The 25016-nt window shown below is 37.6% G+C and overlaps 1 protein-coding gene across 9 annotated transcripts in view; it reads left to right on the top strand.

Moving 5' to 3' along the window:
* LOC121313408 (double-stranded RNA-binding protein Staufen homolog 2-like) overlaps window positions 1-25016 on the top strand; it is a 110490-nt gene that overhangs the window by 50765 nt on the left and 34709 nt on the right. For 6 of the 9 annotated variants that reach the window (XM_041245915.1, XM_041245916.1, XM_041245914.1 and 3 more), the window contains 4 exons: window positions 879-1010; window positions 2565-2625; window positions 10400-10698; window positions 20160-20273. In XM_041245915.1, the coding sequence (XP_041101849.1) occupies window positions 879-1010; window positions 2565-2625; window positions 10400-10698; window positions 20160-20273 (606 nt within the window). The remainder of the gene's footprint in view (window positions 1-878; window positions 1011-2564; window positions 2626-10399; window positions 10699-20159; window positions 20274-25016) is intronic. The other 3 variants (XM_041245922.1, XM_041245920.1, XM_041245923.1) reach the window with 1 other exon arrangement.

Genomic DNA, 25016 nt, shown 5'->3' with positions numbered 1-25016 from the left:
GTTTGTCTCTGCAGGTACTCGGTGCACAGGTACTGTACTGACTTGTGCATTTGCTAGAGTCTGGTTAATAACTTTCTGCCCCAGTTCTGTGGTGTACCTGTGGAAGTGAAAAACTCACAGGTGATCCCCTACTGTGGCTATGTGTATGTGCGACAGGGGGGATAGATAACTGTAGTTCCTTAGAGTATAAATTTGTCACAGTTAGTTAGAATAATGTGGCATCCTAAATGTGATTTCTGGCATTCCAGAGAGTGTGAATTACTTTGACATTGAGCCCATGGGCCACTTATTTAACTGTAATGTTGTTGTCTATCCAGAACATTACATTATATCTGTCTTTCTGCTGGTAAAAAAAAAACAAAACAAAACAAAAAAAACCTTTTAGTACCTGAAAGGACTTTAGAATAAATGTCTGATTTATCACAGCTTTGTAAAGTTGGTTTAAGTTTTTGATGAAACAGATATTTTCGTTTTCCCAGCCTACCAAACAGTATAATGCAAACCACTGCACTTGGAATGCATTCTGTGTTTGTTTGTAAGTGATGTCATTTTCTTTAAGGACTACTTTTGGAAAAAAAATATTCTTTATTGTCTCCTTGTCCAGTAATTGGACCGCGTTGTGTTTGTGTGTGCGTGTGTGTGCTTTCCACATTGTTCCTGTGCTTCTGCTCTGCTCTTTCTATATTTAATTGACTATAAATCAATGTGTTCACCAATAAACCACAGGTGGTATTGTATTTTTTTATTTTTTAAATAGTAAGCAGTCTGTTTGAAGTTCTCAACTTATTTTCAGTCTTTAGAGTCACTTGAACAACTTTTTTTTTTTTCCTAGTGGTACAGACTGTGATTAGATTTTGACTTTGTTTTATCTGATCTAGGTGAAGGTCATTAATGAATCTGCAACTGGAACTGGCCCAAATAAGAAAGTGGCAAAACGGAATGCTGCAGAGGCTATGATGCTGCAGCTTGGGTACAAGGCATCTACACCTGCTCAGAGTCAAGCAGGGAAGGTGAAGATCTCTACTAGTACTGTTGGGGGTTTATATAACTTGAACCAAGTTTTCTTTTTCTTTTTTTTATGAACATCAGTTTGCATCTTTTAACACTGAAGGCATGCAGAATGCAGAATTTTAGCAGATCTGTTATAATTAGATATATTCCTTCAAGGGAACAGATTTTTAAGCTTTCATGCACTAGCGTCAAAAGATTAGACAGTGGGGTGAAGTAAGAACATCAGATACATTTGAATTAAGCAATGGTAATACAATCCCAAATGTTCACAAAACACTTGTAATTTGCATGAATAGGAACGTTATGAAAGAAAAGCCATGTTAACAGGATCTTGGTACACATTTTAGTCCAATTGATGGAAACTATCAATCAATCAATCAATATTTATTTTATATAGCGCCTTTCATAGTGGACCACCATCACGAAGTGCTTTACAAGACAGTGAGGAACAATGCATAATGCATTAAATACCGTGAAATACAGGGCATAGTACATTAAATAAATGTACTAATTAGACCACATTGTGTTTGTGTGCTTTAAAATAACGTAACAATCGGTACCTAAAATTAGATTTGATCAGAATTCTGGATTGTGTAAAAACTAGGCTCCACACAATTACCTGAAAATAAAATACATTATTTTTCAGTTGTAGAGAGAAAGTTAGTATTGTGATAAATCGTGTGTATGTTCCTCCTTTCAAAGTGTGAAATTAAAAGATAAATGCAAGATGCTCATAAAAATTGACAGTTATATTTTCAGTTAAATATTTAGTAAAAATAATATACCGTTTAGAATTATTTATTTATTTATTTATTTTAATTAAGTGTTTAAGTTGTTTAAACATTTACACCCTTGGTTTAACTGTACATGAAATGTTAGAGTGAAATATTTGGTTTTTTTAACATACAAAATATACAAATTCTTCCTAATATTATTATTAATTTGTTTTTCAGTGATATTTTTCTACACAATGAAAAAGTAGTTACAATGAATAAGAATAAGCTTTTAAATTCCAGGAAAGGTACATCTGAATTATTGTTATTATAAAATGGATTGTTATAATGCTGCACGCTGATTGGCCAGTCAGTGGTTCTAAGCTGTGATATAATCCCTGGTATAGTAACTGTTGGGTAAATCACTAGACGTGTGGCACTATTGTATCACTGTGTCTATTGAAATAATGGTAATAAAAATTTAAAAAAAAAACACCTGTCAAAATACCTGGCAGTTATGGAATATACCACTGAAGGCATCACTTTTGAGCTCTGTGCACCGATGACAATAAATAAATGGGTTATCTATCTAATTTCTCTTGTATTTATATTTACATTAGTAAATCCATTTTATTAAAGCATTAAGGTACTTGAGGGCATGGGTTACTGTGTATATTGTCACTCGGCTACGCCTCGCACCTAACAGCACCAAGCAGTGACAATATCCACGGTAACCCACACCCTGAAGTACCTTAATGCTTTAATATAATCATTGAATGCTTTTAACCTAATTCAGGTCTAATGTTGCTTCCTTGAAGTTGTCTACTTTTATTTTTATAGCCTGTGGAGAACAAAGGCTGGAACGGGCAAAAGGTGGCTTTTCCTGAACCATCAAGCAATAGTACGTATTTCATGGTCTCTCCGTTTTTGTCACGTGGCTACTCTTAGAATAAATTGAATTTGTCTGTGATAAATAGGAGTTTGAATATCATCCATTTTGCTTGTATATTTAGTGTGTGGTGCCTGTAAATTTCCCCTCCATTCACAAATAACGGAAATTGGCACTGCTGCAACAGTGGTTTGCAGAAGTATTCACCCTTCTGCAAAGTTTTCACATTTTGTTGGCACCTGAGTGTACTGCACGATGCTTTCAAATTTGACTTTACATGTAGAATCTACACAAACTACTCCACATTGATAAAGTTAACAAATACATATAGAATATAAATAAGTAAGATTTACAGACAACCCCTTTGCTACTGCAGCCGTAAATCAGCTCAGGTGCAAATGATTTGTTGTAAAGGTCACAAAATGAGTGAAATGGTTTCAGCCTGTGTGTACTCAAAGAGGTTTAACTTGTATATAAAGACTTTCAAGCTGCGACTCACATAGTCATCCAAAAAAGCATCCATGAAGACTAAGAACCTTTCGAAACAAGTCAGGGATAAAGTGGTAGAGAGGCACAGAGCAGGAGAAGGGTACAGGAAAATATCAAAGGCGTTGATTATCCTTCTCAGCACAGTGACGTCCATCATTAAGAAGTGGAAGATGTATCATACCACCCAGACACTAAAAAAGCCTCATCTTAAAGCATGTAGATGATACTGTAGACATGTGGAAAAACGTTTTGTGGTCGGACGAGACAAAAATTGACTTTTCGGTCTACATTCCAAGCATTATGTCTGGCACAAGCCCAACACTGTACATCACCCAGTCAACACCATCCCAACTGTCAAGCATGGTGATGGCAGCATCATGTTATGGGGATGCTTCTCGTCAGCAGGGACTGGGAAGCTTGTCAGGATAGAGGGGAAAATGGATGAGAAAATTTGTTTGAGTCAGCTAAGACTCTGAAACTGGGGAGGTAATTTACATTTCAGCAGAACAATGACCCGAAGCACAAAGCCAAAGCCACACTGTAGTGTTTGAACAAGAAGAAAATTAATGTGCTAGTCAAAGTCCTGACTTGAATCCAATCGAAAATTTATGGCAAGACTTGAAGATTTCAGTCCGTCGACAATCCCTAACACTTATCAGAACTGGAGCAATTTTCCTGTGAAGAATGGGCAAAAATGTCACCATCCTACTGTGCAAAGCTAGTAAAGACCTATCCAAAAAGACTCATAGCAGTAATTGCTGCAAAAGGTGCTTCTACCAAGTACTGACTTAAGGGGCTGAATACTTATGCAACCACTACATTTAATTTTGTAAATTTTTGCAAGTTTTACTGACATTTGACCTCCTCATATAACAGTGTTCAGTTTAACCACTACAACTTTGAGTAAAAAAGTTAGTTTGAAAAACCATACTTTATTTGTAATTCAACAAAATGTGACATTATTGGTAGGGGGGGAATGCTTCTGCAAACCACTGTATCTAGGGTTTTTGAATTAGAGCTAGTGACAATACTTACTTTTTCATTCATTTGTTTGTGTCATTTTGGATTAAGCACCACTGTACATATTAAAGAAATTACTTGTATTTGCGGTAAATGTGGGATGTGTACTGATTGCAAACCTGAGTAGTGCTGCATGTTATTCTAATAATATAAAATATTCAAGTGCCCAGTATTTTAAGATACTCCCTTGTGAAACTGGCAGTTATAGGTTTCCTGTGCGGTGGAGTGAGTGAGTCATCCAGAAATTGTAACATAACTCCAGTGAGCACATAAAATAAAAAGGACCATAATACTTCATATTTTCAAGACTTAGAGATATTGACAGGTCAAATCCTGCAATGTTTAAAAGGCTGAAGCATCAGAAAAAAAGCTTCCTGTCATGTAATTAATTTTGTTATATTTTTTGTTTTTGTTATTAGTTTTTACATTTTTCTTTTTTAAAGTGTAATTCAATTATTATTATTTTTTTTACTCCATGTTGAAGTGAGGTATCAGTTGAAGGTTTAATACTTTTCGTTACTTTAAAAGAGACCTGTAGAGACAGTAAGCTAATAGTAATCAACCTGCATATAGCCCTGTGCTTGTCACAATCACAGCATTAAAATACATTTGTATAATATTCTGTTCCCTTTCAAGTACAAAATGTAACCATTACAGTATGGGTATTTACCTTCTAAAGACCCGAAACCTAAATAAGATATAACAAAGCTGTTCTCTGAGCTAGTGACACAGTCATGGCCTGCCCCTGAGGGCGCAAACAGACTGCTCTTGTAGATCTCAGTGCCATTTGTCCTTTCAAGACTGACTGGAGAGCCTTGTTTATATAAGTACTTGTTACTTGTGTCTGCTTTTATTTCACATTTATTGTGTTTTTTCACAAATTATATGTGATATTAATATAATTGCTGTAATAGTTTTTACTAATTACACATATTTGTGCACTACAGTCAGTTGCTTGTTACATCCCATTGCAGCCTTTAGCCCCGCATGAAGCCAACGGCTAGAGTTGTTCCTTCCCAGGGATACAGCAACATAAGTTGGCTGACTTTGTGCTGTCTCCCCAGGCTGCAATAGCTCCAACTGGAGTTATTTATTTCTTGTTTTGGTGAGATGTTTAATATTATTTATGTCATTATTTAAATGACTGTATTTGTTGGGAAAGTTTTTTCTCATGTGCGTTCTGGTTTTTTTCATTTTTTTTTTTTTTTTTTTCAGAAATTACGCACAGGACCAAGATACTTGCTTTGGTTGTGATTGCTTACAATCGCTTCTACAGTATCTTGCTGCCGCTGTTCCATCTCTGTGCTATCCGGGACTGTACCTGTCCCAACCCGGTGTTAAAGTCACCGTACCGTCCTGGTTCTGATGTGGTACTGACCCGGTCTTACACTGTGCAAAAACCGGTACCATACCGACCAGATGCTAAAGTCACCGAACCGGTACCGAACCAACACAGTTCCAATATGGTACCATTGCAGTTCCAATGCGGAACTATCCTAGTGCTAGAGTCACCAGACTGGTAACAACCTGGTCCTACATGGTGTAAAAAACACTGAACCGGTACTGAAGCGGCCTGTTGCCAGCCAGGTTCCAAACCAGTACCGCACCGGTCCTGAATCAGTACTGATCTGGTGTTAAATGCACCAAACCTGTACTGAACCAACCCGATACCTTCCAGGTACCTATCCAGCTCCAGTCCGCTACTGGCCGGTGCCAAACCAGTCCCGATCGGGTCTTGAGGCTCCGGGTCAATATCTATAAGCAGATTGAGGCAGCAGCTGTATACTGTACACTTCATTGCTTGCTTCTTGCATCATGCCTGGGTTTTATAGCCAGTCTGCCTATTGAGGACAAGCACAGCAGATGCTGTTCTTGCCTGGGACCAGAGCACGCCAAGGAGGCACTAGCAAATTGCAGCTTCTGCGACTTTTGTGCACCTTTCTCCAAGCGCACGCTTGAGAAGCGGCTATGCTCTATGGAGTACTCTGCGTCCCTTCCCATTCAACCTCTGTTAGAGCGGTGGTTGCATCCTCACCACATTGCTCTGTGCCAAGGGAGAGCAGACGACACACCTGGGAAAGTAGCCCAGGCAGAAGGCGTTCCAAGCAATCAACAGACTGAGTAACTGGAAATGCTTTAGGTAGCTGTTTCCCACCAAGGAACCGTTCTCGTGAAATTACTGCAGGGAACGTTCAATGTCACCTGCCCTCTTGGGGCCCCAGCTGGCATTCCTGTTTGAGGACATGGAGTGACCAGTCTGACAGCACATCCCCTGCAGTTAAACTCTCAGTCGGCAGAGCTTCTGCCATTGATCAAGAGGGCATCCAGTAAAAGCATCCTGGTAGCCTACCAGTGCCATTTCCCTTTCTGAGAACCACAGGCCATCATCACAACAGTTGGATGAGCAGCACCTGGTTAACAAGAACCTGCTGTGACCAATCTCAGTGGGCAGGTTGTGGGTAGCATTTCTAGGCACACGTGCCTGACGGGAACAGGGTGCCGCTGTTAGACACCCCGATTACACTAGGGAGTAAGTTTGGTCTCACTGTAGACAAGGTGCTGCAGGGTAAACCAGCGGCAAAATGGCGCCCTAGGCCATAGCAACCTCAAAGACCAGCACAGCCGGCTGCACCAACGTGATATTCAGAGCCGACCCGCGGCTTCTGTTCGTGGAGGCTTTAATAAGTTCTGCCACCCTGTGAAGAGACAGAAGCTGCAGGTAAGAAGCAGCCCTTGGAATTTGCTTACTACCATTCAGACCAGCAGCAACTCACTGCAGTTCAAGCATGGTCCCCTGCCCTTTCGGGGCGTGACTGCAACATCAGTCACGGACCCACACAGCGCTGCTGTGGTGTTTCAGGAGGTAGCAGCTCTTCTGCAAAAATAGGCTATTTGCGTGATAGACCCCACTCCAGTTGGAGGAAGGGTTCTACTACAGGTACTTCCTAGTGCCCAAGTGGGATGGTGGCCTCAGACCAATCCTCGACCTCAGACAGATCAACCTATATTTGAGCCGAAGGAGGTTCAAAATGTTGATGATGCAACAGCTGTTGCAGTCAATTAGGCCAGGCGACTGGTTCACCACGGTGGACCTCAAAGAGGCCTATTTCCACATCCCCATAAAACCAGCGCACAGGAAGTAGCTGGAGTTCGCCTTTCATGGAACAGTGTACAAGTTCCGTGTCTTGCCATTTGGCCTCTCCCTAGCTCCTTGTGCCTTCTTGAAGTGCATTAAAGCTGTTCTGGCCCCATTTAGATTCAAAGGCATAAGAGTGCTGAATTATCTGAACGACTGGCTCATTTGTGCCTAGTCTCCAGCACAGACAGAGGCCCGCATGGAACTTGTCACCGGCTACCTTCAAAGGTTGCGCCTTACTGTGAGTCATGCGAAGAGCCAGCTCATGCCTTCTCAGACAGCCTCCTATTTAGGAGTGTGCTTGGACCAGGGCCTTGCTGTCCACTCTGTCAGATAGCAGAGTGCAGAGAATAGACACCTGTTTGGAGCTCTTTCAGCTCAACAGAACGCTCACTGTAGTGGTGTTCCAAAAAATTCTGGGCAGCAGCTTCCCAGACCCTTCCATTAGGTCTCCTGTGCATGCGCCCTCTGCAGGCCTGGGTCAACAGCAGGGTTTTCCAGCTCACGTTGAACCGCGACCGCCTATTGACAGTTTCTCATCGCTGTCTAAAGGCACTGTCTTGGTGGAAAGAGCAAGCTGGGCAGTGTCATCGGAACGTTGAATCATACCATCTATCTTATGTTGTGATTTTGAACAGAGCCTTGTTTGTGCAGTAGCAGACATGCCAAGTGCTGTGATCCGTTACCAGTTGTATTATGGCGTTCTGACTGTCTCCCTAAGGCGCTTAATATGGAAAGCCATGTTACTTAGCAACTGGCTTAGAGGTCCTTCCGAAACTGCCACTCAAATGTCACCTTGCACATTGCTTACTTTATCAGGTAATAAAATTGGAAGCAGAATCGAACTCTCCTCCCTCTGAAGGCTCGTTGGCTTTTCAGAAATATGGTGTGTCTGACTGATACTAGTACTCACTTTTACTATACATACTACCAGACGGATTTCTCTGTAAAACATGTTGGCCATCATGACTGTGCAACTCACAAGGAGACCAGTGTTGGACACATTAATGAAAAAGAAACTTATTACTCACTACTCGCTTCTTTAGAAAAAAATAAATATATATATATATATATATATATATATATATATGTCCTTACTTATTACTTAATAAAAAAGTAGTGTGATATATTACTCGGTAGATTTCTTTCTCTTGTCTTGTCCTGTGAAATAGTTGTTGTGACTAATTCTTTACTATTTAACTATATGTCTGGTAATTTTATACTGTAAATACAGTATAATCGTAAATCTCGAAAAACTACTCACTTCTAAATCTTTTGTAGTCAATTTTGTATTACTTTAGTATAAATACATGTTAATTTGGATTCATATGTTGTTTTTTTTCTGACTTTATGTGAACGAAAAGACACACATTTGCCCGTTTTCCCATTGGAAATAGTGATATTTTTAAATATCATTGTCCTGGTCACAAAAGCAAAGTCTGTGGGGAATAATAGCCATTTTCTATACTTTTGAGGCATAAGCAATTAGGAAATAACACTTACTACCCAGGAACAAAAATTGTGTTACACAGTGTAATTGCAAAGTTTGGTGTTGGTGTCAAGTGTTAGCTACCTTTTTAAAGAAGCAAGATTCTTTCAATTAAGAATGTCATAGATTTACCACATTTTTATTTAATATATACACTTACAAAATGAAAATAAATGCTGAACATTTGTATTGAATGTAAATTAATTAACAGGAATTATCCATACATACAATGAATGCAAAATCCATTTCAGAATTGTATACCTAAAAGTTATTTATTTTTACCCCAGAGCCCAATGTAAGCCTAATGCATTAACATAGAAATTATAATTTAGGAGTTGTACAGTGGGACTTCACAGCTGGTGCTGTTTTTCTGTCTACTGGAAACTATTGGAGGTCTAATCAGTAATATGTAGAGTAAGCACTCTCTTGCACTACATGTATTAAACTCATAGCAGTATTATTTGAGAGGCACTGATCCTAATAAAAAAATGTTTTATTAAGTGGGTATCTTTTTACCAAGGGTTTCTCTTGACATTTGTTATTTAAACCTCTTGAATCATTTTTTTTTTTTTTTTAACGTGAATTATCTTATTGTCAAATTTGAAGTGTTTGATTTTTTGTTTAAAAGCCATGACTGAAATGTGGTTTTATTTTTTGGAATAGCTCCAGTATATTGTTCCAAAGATAAGGCTGTTATTTTGGGTGGAACACTAAAATCATTCAAATAGTTAAGGAAGCATGGGAAGTTTTTTTTTTTTTTTTTTTTCTTCCAGTATTATAGGCCTTATACTGCTTTTTACTGCTTAGTAAAATGTGAATTGTCATTAGGTTTCTGAAGTTTGACTGTCAAAACTACTAATTAAATACATCTTGGAACCTCCTCTTATCCTCCCAGTTCTGATGCAGGACAGACCCTCAGTGTGTAGAATTGAGCTTTCATCAGTTCAGGTTCAGCTGTTAATGAAGGGTCCAGCCCTTGAAAAATTTAATCCCTGTCAATTTCAACTACTAACAGCAGACCATTATTCATCGAGTTTTCTACACGATTTGTGGCCTTTTTTGGCCCTCACTCTCATAAACTTGTTCAGTACTTATTATTTTTGGATGTAAATATCTGAACGAAATCAGTAAGGACATATGAAACTAATTCTCAACTTCCTAGTTTCATTTTCAGATGTTCACCATAATGCTTCACATCAGCCACTTCTCTGCAGTACAGTTTCTTTAAATGTTTATTGAGGCAGCTTAATGTAATCTTAGATACCATTGCAGTTTTGTGGCCTGTGCTTGCTTTACTGCAGTTGTAGCACATAGGACAATAAGGGTGCTTTAGATTTCTAACAGTTGTACACTTTTGGAAAAGGGGATTGAGTTCAACCTTGTGCAAGCAAACATGTCACATCCTGCACATTAGTAAACTGGTGTCTGTTTTGAATTTATCCAGGTAGACAGAAGATATTGGCACCCTGTGCTGAAAACCAAACCGCTGCTTGTGGCTAAATCTGTGTCTGATACAGGAACTAGAACATGGGCCAAATCACAGATGCCTCTTTTTTGTACTTTTAATGACAGTGCATCATGTGTGTAAATCATTGTGGGGTGGAATGAAGAGAATGGCATAGTACATCCCTCTCATTTGTTTCCATCCACAGCTCAAAAGGGAATACTCCATCTCTCCCCTGATGTTTATCAGGCGATGGAAGCAAGCCGGAACAAGTCTGGTCCCGCAGCTGCTGTAAACTATATGCATCCAAAAGACATTGGCCAGGGCTCCAGTTCTTTCTTCAGCACCACCAGCAACACGGCAACCATTGCCAGGGAGCTCCTGCTAAATGGCATCCCTCCGACTGCTGAAGCTTTGGGTGTGCAAGGAAAAGCACCTGCTTCGCCCTGCGCCTCTGTGCAGCCTTCACAGCAGCTGGAATACTTGGCCAGGATTCAAGGCTTTCAGGTATGGAAAAATGAAGCTGTTAAGCAGAACTCCCAGCAGTGCCATGACCCTACAACTCAAGCTTAAATCTGCAGCATTTATCATACTGCTGTGGTATTTGCATCAGATTAGGACTGTTAAGTGAAACATTGTCACAAGCTTTAAGTGCCATAGCCTGTGCCAAGGTGGTTATTGCTGTGATTTGAATAAATAAATAAATACAATCTGGGAGCTTTTTGTTCTCTCTTTATGCACTGAAGTTTTTTTTTCCATTAAACATTTGCCATTTTCCTTTTTTTTTTTTTTTTTTTTTTTTTAGCATGTATTTGTTTTATTATTACTTAACATGTTCTTAAGCTTAAGGGTCTTTGGCATCACACAGTTATTATTATTATTTATTTAATTTTACTTTTGGCATGAGTGTAGTAGGAAATTACATCTCAGGTTGAAAGATAAGACACCTTAAATCACTTCTTTGTTTTGGACTGTTAGAATTTGCACAAGATAAGAAACAGCTACCTCAGCAGTACTCAATAGGAGCCATTCATCCTGTCTCACATTTTTTTTTTCTATTTTACAGTAAAAATGTTCTCTCACTAGTGCTGCCTTGGGGTTTCCATTGGTAATCCATTGTTGTTGTGTTGAGTCTCCTGTGTGCTGAAACCTGATGAGACAATATAGAACAGTCATACAGCAACCGTATGAAACATTTGGCTTGCATTAGGTTAGACAATTGTTTACGATGACGTTTACAGCTTTAGAACGTGGCAGGCCTCTGGCGTTATGCACCAGAAGGTTCCCACCAGTTAGCCCTATGTTTTAAGTATTTAAGTATTCTGGACTGATATGTTTACACTAAGTTTACAGTATCTTGTTTTCCTTGAGTTGCAAGCATGCATGCAGGACATCAGTAAACTTTCACTAAGTCTGTATAGAACATATTGGACCACATTTATCAAGGCCTTTACAAAACTAACAAATTACAAGTTTAATTTAAGGATTTAAAGGTTTTCCAAAAAAAAAAAAAAAGCAATTGGGCCCTATTTTGAAGCTAAATTGAGGGGCACAATTTTTTAGGAGTAGATTGTTAATATTTTGTGGTATGATAAGCAATTAAATACAAAAAGCAGGAGACAGATCCTTTACCATCTCCCTAGGATTCATGCTTTATCAGCATCATCAAATCATAATTTCACAAACACTCAATACCTCAGCCCTACACCTTCTTAAAAGGAGTTTTAGGACAGAGGATCAAACTCTAGCTCTTCACCACGTAGCTATTTTGTTGGTCCAGTATGTGGAGTTTTATGAAATAAACTAATACAATAAAGAAATATCTACTTTTGTACTAAAGCAGTTGCGTTCTAGCAGGCATCCACAAAGTTTAGGGGAATGAATGTTGGCATGAAGTACGTTGAGTATGTGCGTGCATTTAACTTTATGGTGTTGGCCTACTTCCACATGTGATGGCAAGAGAGCAGAATAGAGTAAATATATTAATAAGCAACATGTGCACTCTTTAAAGTCATTGAGTAATGGTTCAGCAGGCCAGTGTGCTTGTTACCAGCAGTTGTGCTGTCAGGGATGCTGTTTTCTGTCAAGGTGGAATACTTCACTCCCCCCCTCCCACACCCCTCTGCTAGCTGGTGTGGCTGAAGTGAAACAGTCTCTGCATCCTAATGTATTGGTTATAAAACAGCCTGGTCTGACGGGGTCTGGTGTTATTGCGGAACCTTGCCAGTGTTAGATGTGAATGGAATCTCTGTGGGAACTGGCTCATCGGTAGGTCAGGTGCATATCACAGAACCCTTTTAAAGCATTCTTTGTGCTCTCTTCCAAGCTAGAATACAGTTATCATTTTTGTGAGAATTGTTCTGTTAATATGCTTTTTACCCCCTCCAGAACTGGATCTAATATTTCAAAGATGTTAATTGATAGTAGAAATGTGCCCTCAACTAGGAATTGGAATTAACTATTGGACAGATGCAGGGATATAAATGTTTTCCGTCTAAAAATGAGCCCATCTAAAAATGAGAATGTTTGTACCCAGGTTTACTAAAGGCACAACGTAAAGTCTGATGTAGCTAGAACTAATATCTCAATACTTGGCTCTTAATTGCTTTGTCTATCTATCTACTAGGCCTGCTTATCTTGAACCAATGAGCTCCTTGCCATATATATATATATATGGACTGAAGAAAAGTATTTATGCAAAACAAAATTGTTGTGATTAGATACTAAATTATTCACGTGGTTTCTGGTTAGTATACAGTTTCTAAGGGTGAAATGTAGCCGTATTAATGGTGGCCTTCTTACTTTAGCCTTGACAATCACTCATTTATCTTAGCTCTTGCAAGCCTAATAAACACACTGTACATTGAATAGTGCACTACTAATAATCTTATTGAAACCCAAAAGCAGAGATTCATGTAATTGCCTAAAACTAATGCGGTGTGTACACTACTTTTTGTAAATAGTCCATATTTATATAACTTAACCTTTTAATCTTACTTGGCTGCTTTGGTAAGATAAATGATCAAAATCTTTCACATTTACAAAAAAGAAAAACACAATCATCAATATTAATAAATATAAAGGTCCAAGTAAGAAAGAAAGAAAGATGATCTCAAATTAAGCAAGACACAATTGGGAATGCACCCCCTCATTTATCATATGCGCTAACATTTTCAATAACAAGTTTCAATAAGGCTGTTGATGTGTTGTTTTTTTGGGGGTTTTTGACAGTATTAATGGCTAGATCTCCCCCAAAGTAACACCAAGTAAGACTCAATATAAACTGTAGCTGCAGACATATTTTCACAGTAGTGTCTGGCAGTTATTTGCAGCAAATCGGTAATCAGCAGAGAGGGGGCATCGGCGCCATCAGACTGATAATGAAGTGGATGTTCCTAAAAAGCTTTGAGATGTGTCATGCTAATCCTGGGGAGCTTCACACACTAAAGGGGTTGAACTCTTTTGTGCTGTCTGTAAAATTACGCTGGAGCATAACAGAAACGCACCGATTGATGATTGATTCAGCTGTGGACAAAAAGACAACAAAAAAAAAGTTGAGAGAGTCAAAATCTTTCTTTGGTGGGCATTTTTTTTGTTCTTGGTTTTTTTTTTATGATTAGAATTATTAGGAATTTTGTTGGAAGTGAGCAGTATAAAAATATATATTCCTGCCCTGTATTGCTTTCTTCACTATAGTTAGGATTTGTTGATTTGGAGTACCTTAAAGTACATTGAAACAGAGCTCTCACACAAAGTTAATTACTCCAAATTGCCATTGGCCTTTTTTTTTTTTTTTCAGAAAAGGAAAAACAAACCCATACGTTGTTTCGTATTCGTTTCCAAATTGTAATTGATGTTTTTTTTTTTTTTTTCAAAATCCTTGAGAATTTAGTCTCTAACATTTAAAATGCAATCATTTTACCAAATCTAGATCTGTTTTTCATAATATCCTAAAACACCCTTTATTTTACTCACTCATTTAGCCTTCCTTTCCCCGGGGGTATAACAAGACAACATAAGATTTCCTTTGTGAAGCTTTTGTGTTATGACCTTAAAAGTGATTAAGTGTTCATTTATATTAATGAGCCTTGCGTGTCTGGCTTTGTTACACAACAATGGGATTAAGGGCTTTTATAAATAAGTCAGACCTGTTAACTTGTAGAAAGCAAACATTCACGCCATTTATTTAACACCCCTTGCTGTCTGTATAGAACATAAAAACATCACATCAGTGTAGGTGCCTGTTTGTGGATCCACCATACACCCCAATGCTAGTGTGCAGCAAGAATGTGGATTAGTTATGCAACTCCTTAGATGTTCTGTAAGGAATTATTGGGGTTATATGTCACTGATCCTGTTGGACAGTGCTTGCTGGTCATTTTGTTTAATCTGCCCCCAATTGTGCTGAGCACTGCAGTTCACTGCCAGTTATTTCAGTACAATTTTACAAATAGACGTGCTAGCTACATAAGCTCTGAATGGATTGTTGCCAGCCTGTGTTGTAAAATGTGAGTTTTGTATGTCTTGAATGTGGGAGCAAGACTTTGCAGACACACTGATCTCCTATACATTTATACACACTTACATTTTGACTGTGCCGCCCATACAGTCAGTATTGACATCATGTGATTTCAGTCACTGTAAATGAGCATATGCTTAAATTACATTGTTCCCCTCTTAATGGACTGTGAAATGCCCACAGTCCTAAACAAAGACCATGATCAATAGGCACACAGGAGAGAACAGGAAAGTGAACCAGACCGTTAGCAGATCTGGATAAGCAGGGGGAAAGTAATGCCATTACTGTAGAACAGCCCTTCATTTCTTGTTTTCTAAGAAGATTCTTACTCTGCCCATTTCCTCCATTTGAAGTGCCAGAGCATTTTAATGACCAGATTTGTTTATTGGCTCTGAGAGGCTTGTGTTGAAACTAATGAAGATTTAACAACAAATGAATTGGCTGTCACAGCAGCGTGGAGTTCTTCTTGAGAGGTCCGGGAGTTGAAGTAAGTACGCTGGTGTATATCGTAACAGTTCTATCATCAATAACATGTTTTTTGGAAACTAAAAGAAATACTGTAAATGAAAAAGTAAAAAGTGTAGTCTTTCTGACTAGATACGTTTCACCCGTCACACATGATACAAAGTCACAGTACACACAATATGTGTATTAGAGTAATTCATATTTTGGAAAGAAATATACCTGTTAGCAACATCTCTGTCGCTTTACTATAGAATGTAGTTTGCTGGAAGACTGCAGTTGTTTCAGGTACAGTAGTGGCCTATCATGAATGGATTACATATTCAAATTTTACTCTGTAGTCTTTAGTTTTGCTTGTTCTTCATCTGACGAAAGATAATCAATTCCTTTGAGAGCTTATTTACCCACAGGTAGCCTTTGCTGGAATTCATAAGATGTTATATTGAGTAGTTATGTCCAGCGATTGTATGGCCAAAAGTTTTGCATCACACTCTAGACGAAGGGTTTAATAAATATACTCTGAAGAGTTTGACTTGCTAGCCTGTACCAGTACATAAAAGTACTAGTGCTTTTCTTTTCCCATGAAACGTTACAAAAGTTGGTCCATCTCCCTGGGTTGGTAGCTACGTTTACACTGACACTTAGTCATTAAGAAAAAGACGTTACACACTGCTGGGTGTTAGACACAGCGATTAATGAACCTGAGGTGTAATAATCAAACATATGTTTTCTTGACACAATGATTGTGCAATACATCACACAGCAATGTATAGGCCTTTATCCTTCCTTAATGATCTAGCAAGCAATCTTTTTTCATTCTGGTTGATTTTCATGCTTTCTTTGTCTCTGTGCTGCAGGGGTGCTATTGGAAACATCTGATAAACATGCAGTTGGCCTGCTTCCTGCTGAGATTAGTAAAATACGATGTTTAGTGGTCCCACGCAGATCAAGGAACTCCAGCATTGCAGGAAATAGCTAAATGTAACGCCTTGAGAAGAATGAATGTTTTTTTCTGAGACCAGGATGGGTTACGTTTGAGCTTGGAATGCTACAGACGTGTGTCTCCTGTTGTAGCCAATGTTCAGTAGATTTGATTATATTTTTCTTAGTATTGCCTGTGGTGTCAGCTGTTTGTTTTTTTTTGTTTTTTTTAATAAGTGAAGGGAAATAACTGGAAGCAGAAGAGACTAATCCAAAAAAATACTATGCTAAATATGTATTTAATTATTACAGTTTCTGATCAAATTACCAGGGTATGTCTGGAGAAACCAGAATAGTTTATTTGCATATCATTGGCTAGTATGACACAGTAAGATAATATTGAAATTAAATCTGAGATAATCGTTTCATTACAATTTATTTGATTAATTTCTCTAAATGGAAATAACTGCGTTATTGGGCTTGTCATGAGGTAGTCACTCCCTACCTGCTGAAGAAGGCAGCCCTTTCCTAAAATGTATATGCAGTAGTCTCCGGAGAGAACACCCCTCAGAAAGCAAGCAAAGTGTTCTTGAAGAAGGAGTTGACCACCAGACACAATATGAATCAAATAAATAAATATTTTTACTTGTCACGACGCATGTGCATCAGCATATGAAATGAACAGAATAAGTAAGAGAAAAGCAATAGGCAAGTGTATGTTAATAAACTATAATAATTAAATATCAGACAGACTAACGTTAATAAACTAACTGTCAAACTAAATTAACACAGCACCCCTACACACATTAAAAAACGGAGCAGCAGCTCTAGATTAATTATGAATACCTGTACAGGAGCAATATTCAAGACATGCACAAACTTATTTAACAGAATTGTGAAGCAGCTCACCAGAACAGAAAACACCAAATTGCTCAGCGACTTTTTTAGCAAGCGACTTTTTGTAGCAAGAGAAACAGTGGAGCATTTCGCATTTGTTTACATGCCATTTTGTAGCAATAAGGTGCACCCGTGGAAACCAGAATACAAAACGGGGCAATGATATGATGGTGGTTCTGGGAAGATTGAAGAAGCCAATCAGTGTGCCTCAAGACACTCTCGCGATGAAGATTTTGTAATCATGTTGTTAGGGTGAGATTCAGAGGCAAGAGAAACTGGTTTCTAATATTTCATTCTAAGTGTACGCCCCTGATATCCGCGCAAGTTAAGTGTGGCTTCTCAAACATTCTGTGAGACGCAAGGCCTGCTACATACCCTTATGAACAAATTAAATGTGCAATTCTATTTTTGTCATTCCATCCATCTGTTTTTCATTCAAAGTCATTTACTGTATGATATTTTTAATAGCTTTATATTAATTTGCTTATACCATTGAAATGTAAAGCTTAGAAACATATCACCTTTGTTAATGAATACTTTGTAAAATGTAATCGATGGTGTATATTTTTTGTAAATTCCACAAACTTCACTATAACAAACCCTTCTTGTAAAGAACACCTGGTTTTAACGATCCCAACAGCAAGAACTGATTTTTTCAGTACAAATTAGCCCTATTAGAACGATCACGTACAGGATCAACCCGGATATAATGATCTCAGTACTGACTGACACTAAACTTTCTCCAGTATCAAGTGTGTTATTCTCTCAGTTAAAACAAAGACAGTGGTTGACTAATTCAAAGATAACGCTAATTCAAAGATGACATACGGTAGTGTTGAGCTTTGACTGAACAAAAACGTCACTATTGTCACAACACTTACAGGTATTTAGGAACGCTTCGTTCCATCCTAAACTAAACGGTAAAATTTAAAATGAGCGATTCTGCATATTGGGCCTCCAGCTTCAGAATCTAAAAAGAATATTACAAAATCTTAAATACAAGCTTTTACCAAATATGCTGCATTACTTTGTAATATATATAGCTTGCAGTTATGTTGTCATATTTGCTGCGTCTTATTTGTTATACAATAATACATAAATAAAATAAGTCATATGTGTATATTAACAGTTACCGTTTTAAAATCAGACAACGGTATCAGTATCTGCATTTAAATCCCATTCATAATTTTTGAATAGCAGCTTAATCGTGGTTTTGGGTGTCACTATCTTTCTGTTGAGCAGCTTAGCAGCTCTGAGGGTCTGTGAGTTCATTGAGTCAGCGTTGAGGCAACACTGCACGTCACTAGCTCTCAACAGTGAGTTTAGGAGTTTATGCTGGATATTTTTTTCAAAAGAAAAGGCATGTAATTACTGTACTCAGCATGTAAGTGTACAATCTTTCCCTTTTCATTTCTTTTCTATTTTCTTTTAAAAATACCACCAAAAGGGAATTAGTGTTGGTGTACTTTATATGTGAAAATGGGTTTGTTTTCTGTGCTTTTTGGAGTTATTATGTTTAATCAAATGATTGTTTACAGACAGGCGCTTGATTGAGACTTGCTGCTTTCCTGTCTTGTATGTGCCCTCTGTGCGTTACCATTGTTGACAGCATCACATGACCCGTTTGTTTACTTTCTGTTTTGTGTTTAATAAATCCTGTGTGCCTGTGCTGGCGTTTCAACTCCAACTCCACTGTCTTGCAATGCGGTTACCCACACACGTGACATGAGTACCTTGTCACAATACTGTTTAAATGTTGATCAATGTGAATGAATCTTCATAAAAGTACTATATATTGATGTTCAATTCAAATTTGCCGTTTTGTCATTATTCTGATACATAAAAATGCCAACCCCTATTATCGTGAACACCCTGCTATAACGAACATTTCTCCAGCTCCCATGGGGGTTAATTATAGTGAAGTTAGCCTGTATATATTTTTGGAAACATCTTGTGTAATACTTGACCCTAGGTCTGTTAATGTCCCTGGGTGATGTATGTGTACACTGGCCCCTGCTAATGGGGTCAGCATGTTTAAAAGGATTGAAAGCTATCCACGGTTTGAACAGTGGTGGGCTCCCCAAAGCCAGAGAGAATTGTATGTTGCAGATCTGACTTTCACTTTATTACCCGGTTTACATCTGTCTGGCAGTCTGTGTTCCCTGCTGCTTCTTTGAATCTGAACATAATTCACATATCCTTAAAAAAATGGTTTTATGGTAATCTGACATCTTCTGAGTCAAGAAAACATACATCACACTGTTTATTTTTTTGATGAAATAAGCAATAAGAGTTTTACTCAAAACATGTAATTCATTTTAATTATTTTCTTGGCTTTCTATTATAAGTTAAAGCTACATTATTATATATATATATATATATATATATATATATATATATATATATATATATATATATATATATATATATATATATAAAGGCAAAGTATGACAATCGAATTAATTACTAAGCACCTTTTTGTGTGACGCACATGCAGGTGTAGCAGCTTCTTACCTGATCAAGTAGTTTCATTGAAACTAATTAGCATTAATATTGAACTACCTAATGTTGCCTTAGGCAAGGTAATTCAATTCTTTGAAACAAATATTTATTATAAAAAGACTCTCAAGTGAAAAAAAAATTGTAACAAGCAACAAGTTAATACAAATTAATTGTGTAAAGATCTTGATAGGTCTGGCCAAATGTTTTTTAAATCAATTTTATAACTAACTCTCTCATTAATAATCTAGTCCTGTCCTCGGTAATGTGGATTGCTCAGTTTTACACAACAGCTTTATTATATTATATGGTCCTAATATTGTCAGGGTAATCTACTTATCTACAAGAAACCTGATTAAATAAAATGTGATGTATGTAGAGTTTAATAAAACCAGTGAGTAGTTTTGCTTCTTGAGTGTCTGTAACAGTAAGAGGAGTGAAAATATCTATAGATGTTGGTTTAAAAGCTAATTATAATTAAATTATTAATATTATATATATATATATATATATAGATAATATATATATATATATATATAATATATATATATATATATATAAATTCTAAATATTTGATGTACCTGAAGGCTGTTCTTATCATTACTTTCAGTGGATTGTTAGTGCCATTAACAATTAGTATATTAGACTTGCCAATATTTTTCTTATACAGGTGCAGTATACTGATCGTCAAAACGGCAAAGAGTGCATGACCTACCTAAGTCTTTCACCTGTACAGATGACTTTCCTTGGCATTGGGAGCTCCATTGCAGCTAGCCATGATCAGGTACAGTTCAAAAAGATTTGCCAGGTGGCTCATTAGTTGTGCTGCCATTATATAATGTGTGTGTACACAAAATGTTTAAATTATTAAAGTTATTTCAGGAAGTTTCCATCAAAACCCTTCTTCAACTATATAGAAAGAAACACAGCTATACAGTTGAAGAAGAGCTTTTGTCCAAAATGTCCTGAAATAAATAATTTTTTCATCATTTAAACCTTTTGTGTACATTCCAAAAATACGTTTTTTTTTTTCATTTTTGTACACTGCAGTTGTACCTCCTTTCAAATCTATCTATCTATGTATCTGTCTATCTGTCTATCTATCTGTCTCTTTTCATGCTGTCTGTCACTGAGGTTGCTGGGAGGGAGTGTGAGTCTCAATGATTAGCGTGTGAGTAGGTTGTTTTTTTTGTTCTTTTTCTTTGTTGTGTTGGTTAAACGGATTGTTTGTTTATTTAAGTGTTTGTTCTTTACCAAACATGGCTGCGATGGCTAAGTCTGGTAGGACGCCAAGTGGTTTGCGTTTTGGTTTTGAAAATTTAACAAGAAGCCACGGCATTAAAATCGTTGTTGATGCTATAGTACCTGTGCCAGAATGTGTTATCGAACTCGGGAAAACTAGTTGAGTGTGGAAACATTCCAAAAATCGACTTCGATGATGAATAAAGCTGTAGTGGTTTTCCTCAGTAGTAATAATAATAATAATAATAATAATCTTTATTTTTATATAGCGCCTTTCATAGTGGACCATCATCACAAAGCACTTTACTAGATACAAGGCTAGGGTGTGTGAACTGTGTATCAGTTGCAGAGTCACTTACAACAATGTCTCACACCAAAGACGGAGCACAACGAGGTTAAGTGACTTGCTTAGGGTCACACAATGAGTCTGAGCTTGGATTTGCAAAAAACTGTAAAAACAATGAGGACCACGATAATGAAAGGGGAGAAACTAGTGAACAAAGTGGGAGTAGAGAGGTGCCTGTGAGTAAGGCAGCCGACACAGCAGCTCAAAGTACTGCAGTTGTGCCCGATGTGGGAGAGACTGGGGGAGCCATATTTGCAGCGGCAGAGTCTGTTGCTGAGAAAGAAAGAGAGCCAATGGATCAAAGAGCTCAAGAAACTGATAATGTTGTCAAAGAATCGGGGTCTCTAAATGAGGCTGCTGATGATTCAAATGTTCCCAATGTTTGGGTCAACCCTGCGTGTGTAGACTACACATTCCAAATGAAAATGAATGGCACACAAAGACCTCAGCCTGGTACTAGCCGTGGTGATGGGGATACTCAGAGCAAAAACTGAAATTTACTAATATGGAATTGGAGATTTTGGTACAAGCAGTAATTGTAACACATGAAGATGTGTTACAAGCTCGAAATACATCACCAGGACAAATTAATAAAATATGGAATGTGTGGTGGCTTCTTAATAAACAAATGTAGCACTTCAGAGTTTGTAGAAGCTTGCTTATACATTATGACGCATCATCCAGTTACTGTGCTTCCCATATTAGTTCAACTTCTTATTTCGTATAGAATAATTCCAGGCATATAGACTTTTCAAACTTCAGGAACAATTAATTATATTTACTTACATCCATGGCAGTCATACGGGTGGATAATCCTTCAATTGTTGTATAGCAATATGTTCAGCAACAGTAACTCCATAAACCTTCATACGAACAGTCTTCAGTTTAACTACGACTTATATCTTCTTAAAGTCTTATTCAATTACAACTCTCCTATTTTTTGTTTGTCTGTATTTCTTACTCTATGTATGATTTTAAAGCATATCTGTATGGTATATAATGGTCGAAAAACTACTTGCTCTCGCTACAAACTAACTGCGTCATCTGCCCCTCTGTCTTTTTTTTTTACCGTTTTGATATTGTTAAATACCAGAATGCCATATTACACGAAATACATTCAGTAGGCATTACTAAAATAACAGTGGAGGATGAGCCCTCATTGTATTACATGTATATGAGAGTTTTTCTTTAGTGCGCCTCAGAATATCATTCCATCTTAATCTCCTCCATCATTCTTATAATAATGCCTACATTCTAGAAGTAAAGGCTCTTGTTAGAACCGTGCTTTGTCACTGTGGGGAGACCTTTTTAGGTGCTTCTAAGAACCTTTTTTTACATGGATTCTGTATTCTCTATTTGCAGACTTTCTGTTTTGTCATGTAAGCTATGAAACATGCATTGAAAATTGGAGTTTGCAAAACAATACGGTACCGGTATTATAAACCGTAATTTACAAACTGACTTGATCAGAAGGGTTAAAAAATGAGCTCTTTGCAAAATGTTATAAAATGTTTGTCTGTCTTTGAAAACAATGTCTCCTTCTTGCTGCAGACAAGTCTCCCACACCCCGTAAAGACCGTGGAAGTTGGGCTTGAAATTCCATCTTTAGAGGGTGTGGTTTGGTTTCAAGATCTAATCTGTACATAACCTACCGTCTGACTGCGCAAATTAACGCCTGCTTTTCAGAGTTCTTAAAATAATCACCCAAATACGAGTCCCGCAATTACCGACAGCTTTAATAAATTAGACAGAATATTTAATAGAATCATTTACAAAATTCCATCCCAATTTTAGCGGTTTTGTTTAGAAACGCCTCAGAATTACATATGCATCAAGGGCTAAAGCGAACATAGACATTGCCCCCGCAAATCACATATTAATTGTGTGTGTTTTATAAATCCCATCTAAGAATTCAGAACCCTCAGCGCCCGTTTTACGGACGTAAAACATGCACAATCCTTCTATCAATCTGGGCCTCAGAGTATAATGGAACTGGAAGACAGCGAAGGCACTGACAATGATGTGAGTGAGAGCGATACTGACTCCTCAGTAACTTGTGAAATGTTCTCTAGTCAGTTGGAGAGAGGCGGGTGCAGAAGTTAAAGTATTCGTAGTTTTCTGGAGCTAATTAAAGGTAAAGGAAATATTAGTGTAGTTCATCACTTTCCCAACTTGAAATTATTTGTAAGTTCTGCGCAGCAGTTGATGGAATTGATAAAAAAGAACGAGACCGATTTGCAAAGTGCATGCGTCTTTTAAATCTATTTAAAATGTTTAGACACGCACAATTATCTTATTTTCTTTCTGTCTATTGGTTTGTTGTGTTTATTTCCTCTTTTACTTGTATTATGCAGACTTTTAACTTGGGTACCTTAAATATCAATGGTGGGAGAGATGTAGGAAAGAGAGGAAAGATTTTTGAGTATTTAATATTAGTACAGAAGAAAATGAATGTTGCCGTGCTTCAAGAATCATAATAAGGCAGATTGGTTTAAACAATGGGAGAGGGAGGTTATACTGAACCATAGCACTAATTTCAGTGCAGGATCTAAAGATTTTAAACCAGATTCTTTCATTGTGAGTGAAGAGGTTCAAGTGCGGCTAGTAAAAGTTCAAGTCAGTATTTGTAGTAAGATTGTCTTTTATAAATGTTTATGCTCCAAATGATGGGAGAGAGAAAGTGTTATTCTTCAAACTATGACTAAAGTACTGGCACAATGTCAGCCTGTGGATGTGGTTTTATTGGGTGGGGATTTTAATTGTACAGTAGATAACAAGGTTGATAGGAATGGCTCTGAACCCCATCCAAGGTCAGTTAGTGAGCTGGTCTCTGTCTTAAGAGAGCATGATCTAGAGGACATACGGAGATCGATGAAACCTGATGCTCGCCAGTATACTTGGCTGAAAGGGAGTGCTGGACATATTTCACTAGTTAGACTTGATAGGTTTTATATTTTTAAGCATCATTTAAATTTATTTACTACCTGTGATATATGTCCTACTGGTTTCTCCGACCATAGCTTGGTTAATTTGAAGAGGCTTATCCCTTCTCAATGTGTATATACTTCATATTGGCATTCAAACACTAAGCTTTTAAATGATATCCATTTTGTTAAATGTTTTACGGGTTTTTTTTGGAACTTATAGAGAAGGCAACAATGTTATTTTTCATCCTGAAGGCTACGGTAGGATGTTTCTAAAGGTAAGATTAAATTACTTTGTCAACAGTATACTAAAGAAATATCACTAAGAGTACTAGTTTACAAATGAGAGAGCTGGAGCTGAAGCATAAAAAAGTAAACTTGGTGATCTGCTGGATACACTTGTACACATCAGGTTCCTTAACTTGTCCCAAATGGATGCTCCTACCCAATACTTCTTTGCTTTGGAAAAGAAAACTGCTCAGAGTAAACGTATTTATTGTTTACGGACAGATCAAGGACAACTACTGAGCGAACCAAAGGTGATCCGGGAGTACAGTGTGGGTTTTTACTCTGACTTGTTCATGGCAGAGGCTAGGGATGAGTCTGGTAAAACTCAGCAGTTCCTAGAAGGTCTGGTCCAGGTTCCTGAAGAGGAGAAGGATCAGTTGGAGAGAGAGTTGACTTTCCAGGAGTTCTCTGATGCTCTTATGGGACTGAACAATGGTCAACCACCAGGAATGGATGGTATACTGGTGGAATTCTATAAGACTTTCTGGTCTACAGTCAGAAGACTTGTTTGAAGTGGTACTTGAGAGTACTGCAGAAGAGGAGCTGCCTTTGAGCTGTCGGTGCACAATATTGACTTTGCTACCAAAGAAAGGGGACTTAAGTAATATAAAGAACTGGCATCCATTAAGTCTCCTTAGTACAGATTACAAAATGTTATCAAAAAGTTTGGTGAACAGGTTGAGCAAATTGTGTGGTGCACTTCGATCAAACATACTGTGTCCCTGGC

This window comes from Polyodon spathula, chromosome 3 (assembly GCF_017654505.1).
Source record: "Polyodon spathula isolate WHYD16114869_AA chromosome 3, ASM1765450v1, whole genome shotgun sequence".
NCBI lineage: Eukaryota > Metazoa > Chordata > Actinopteri > Acipenseriformes > Polyodontidae > Polyodon > Polyodon spathula.
This window is presented reverse-complemented; position numbering and strand designations above follow the sequence as displayed.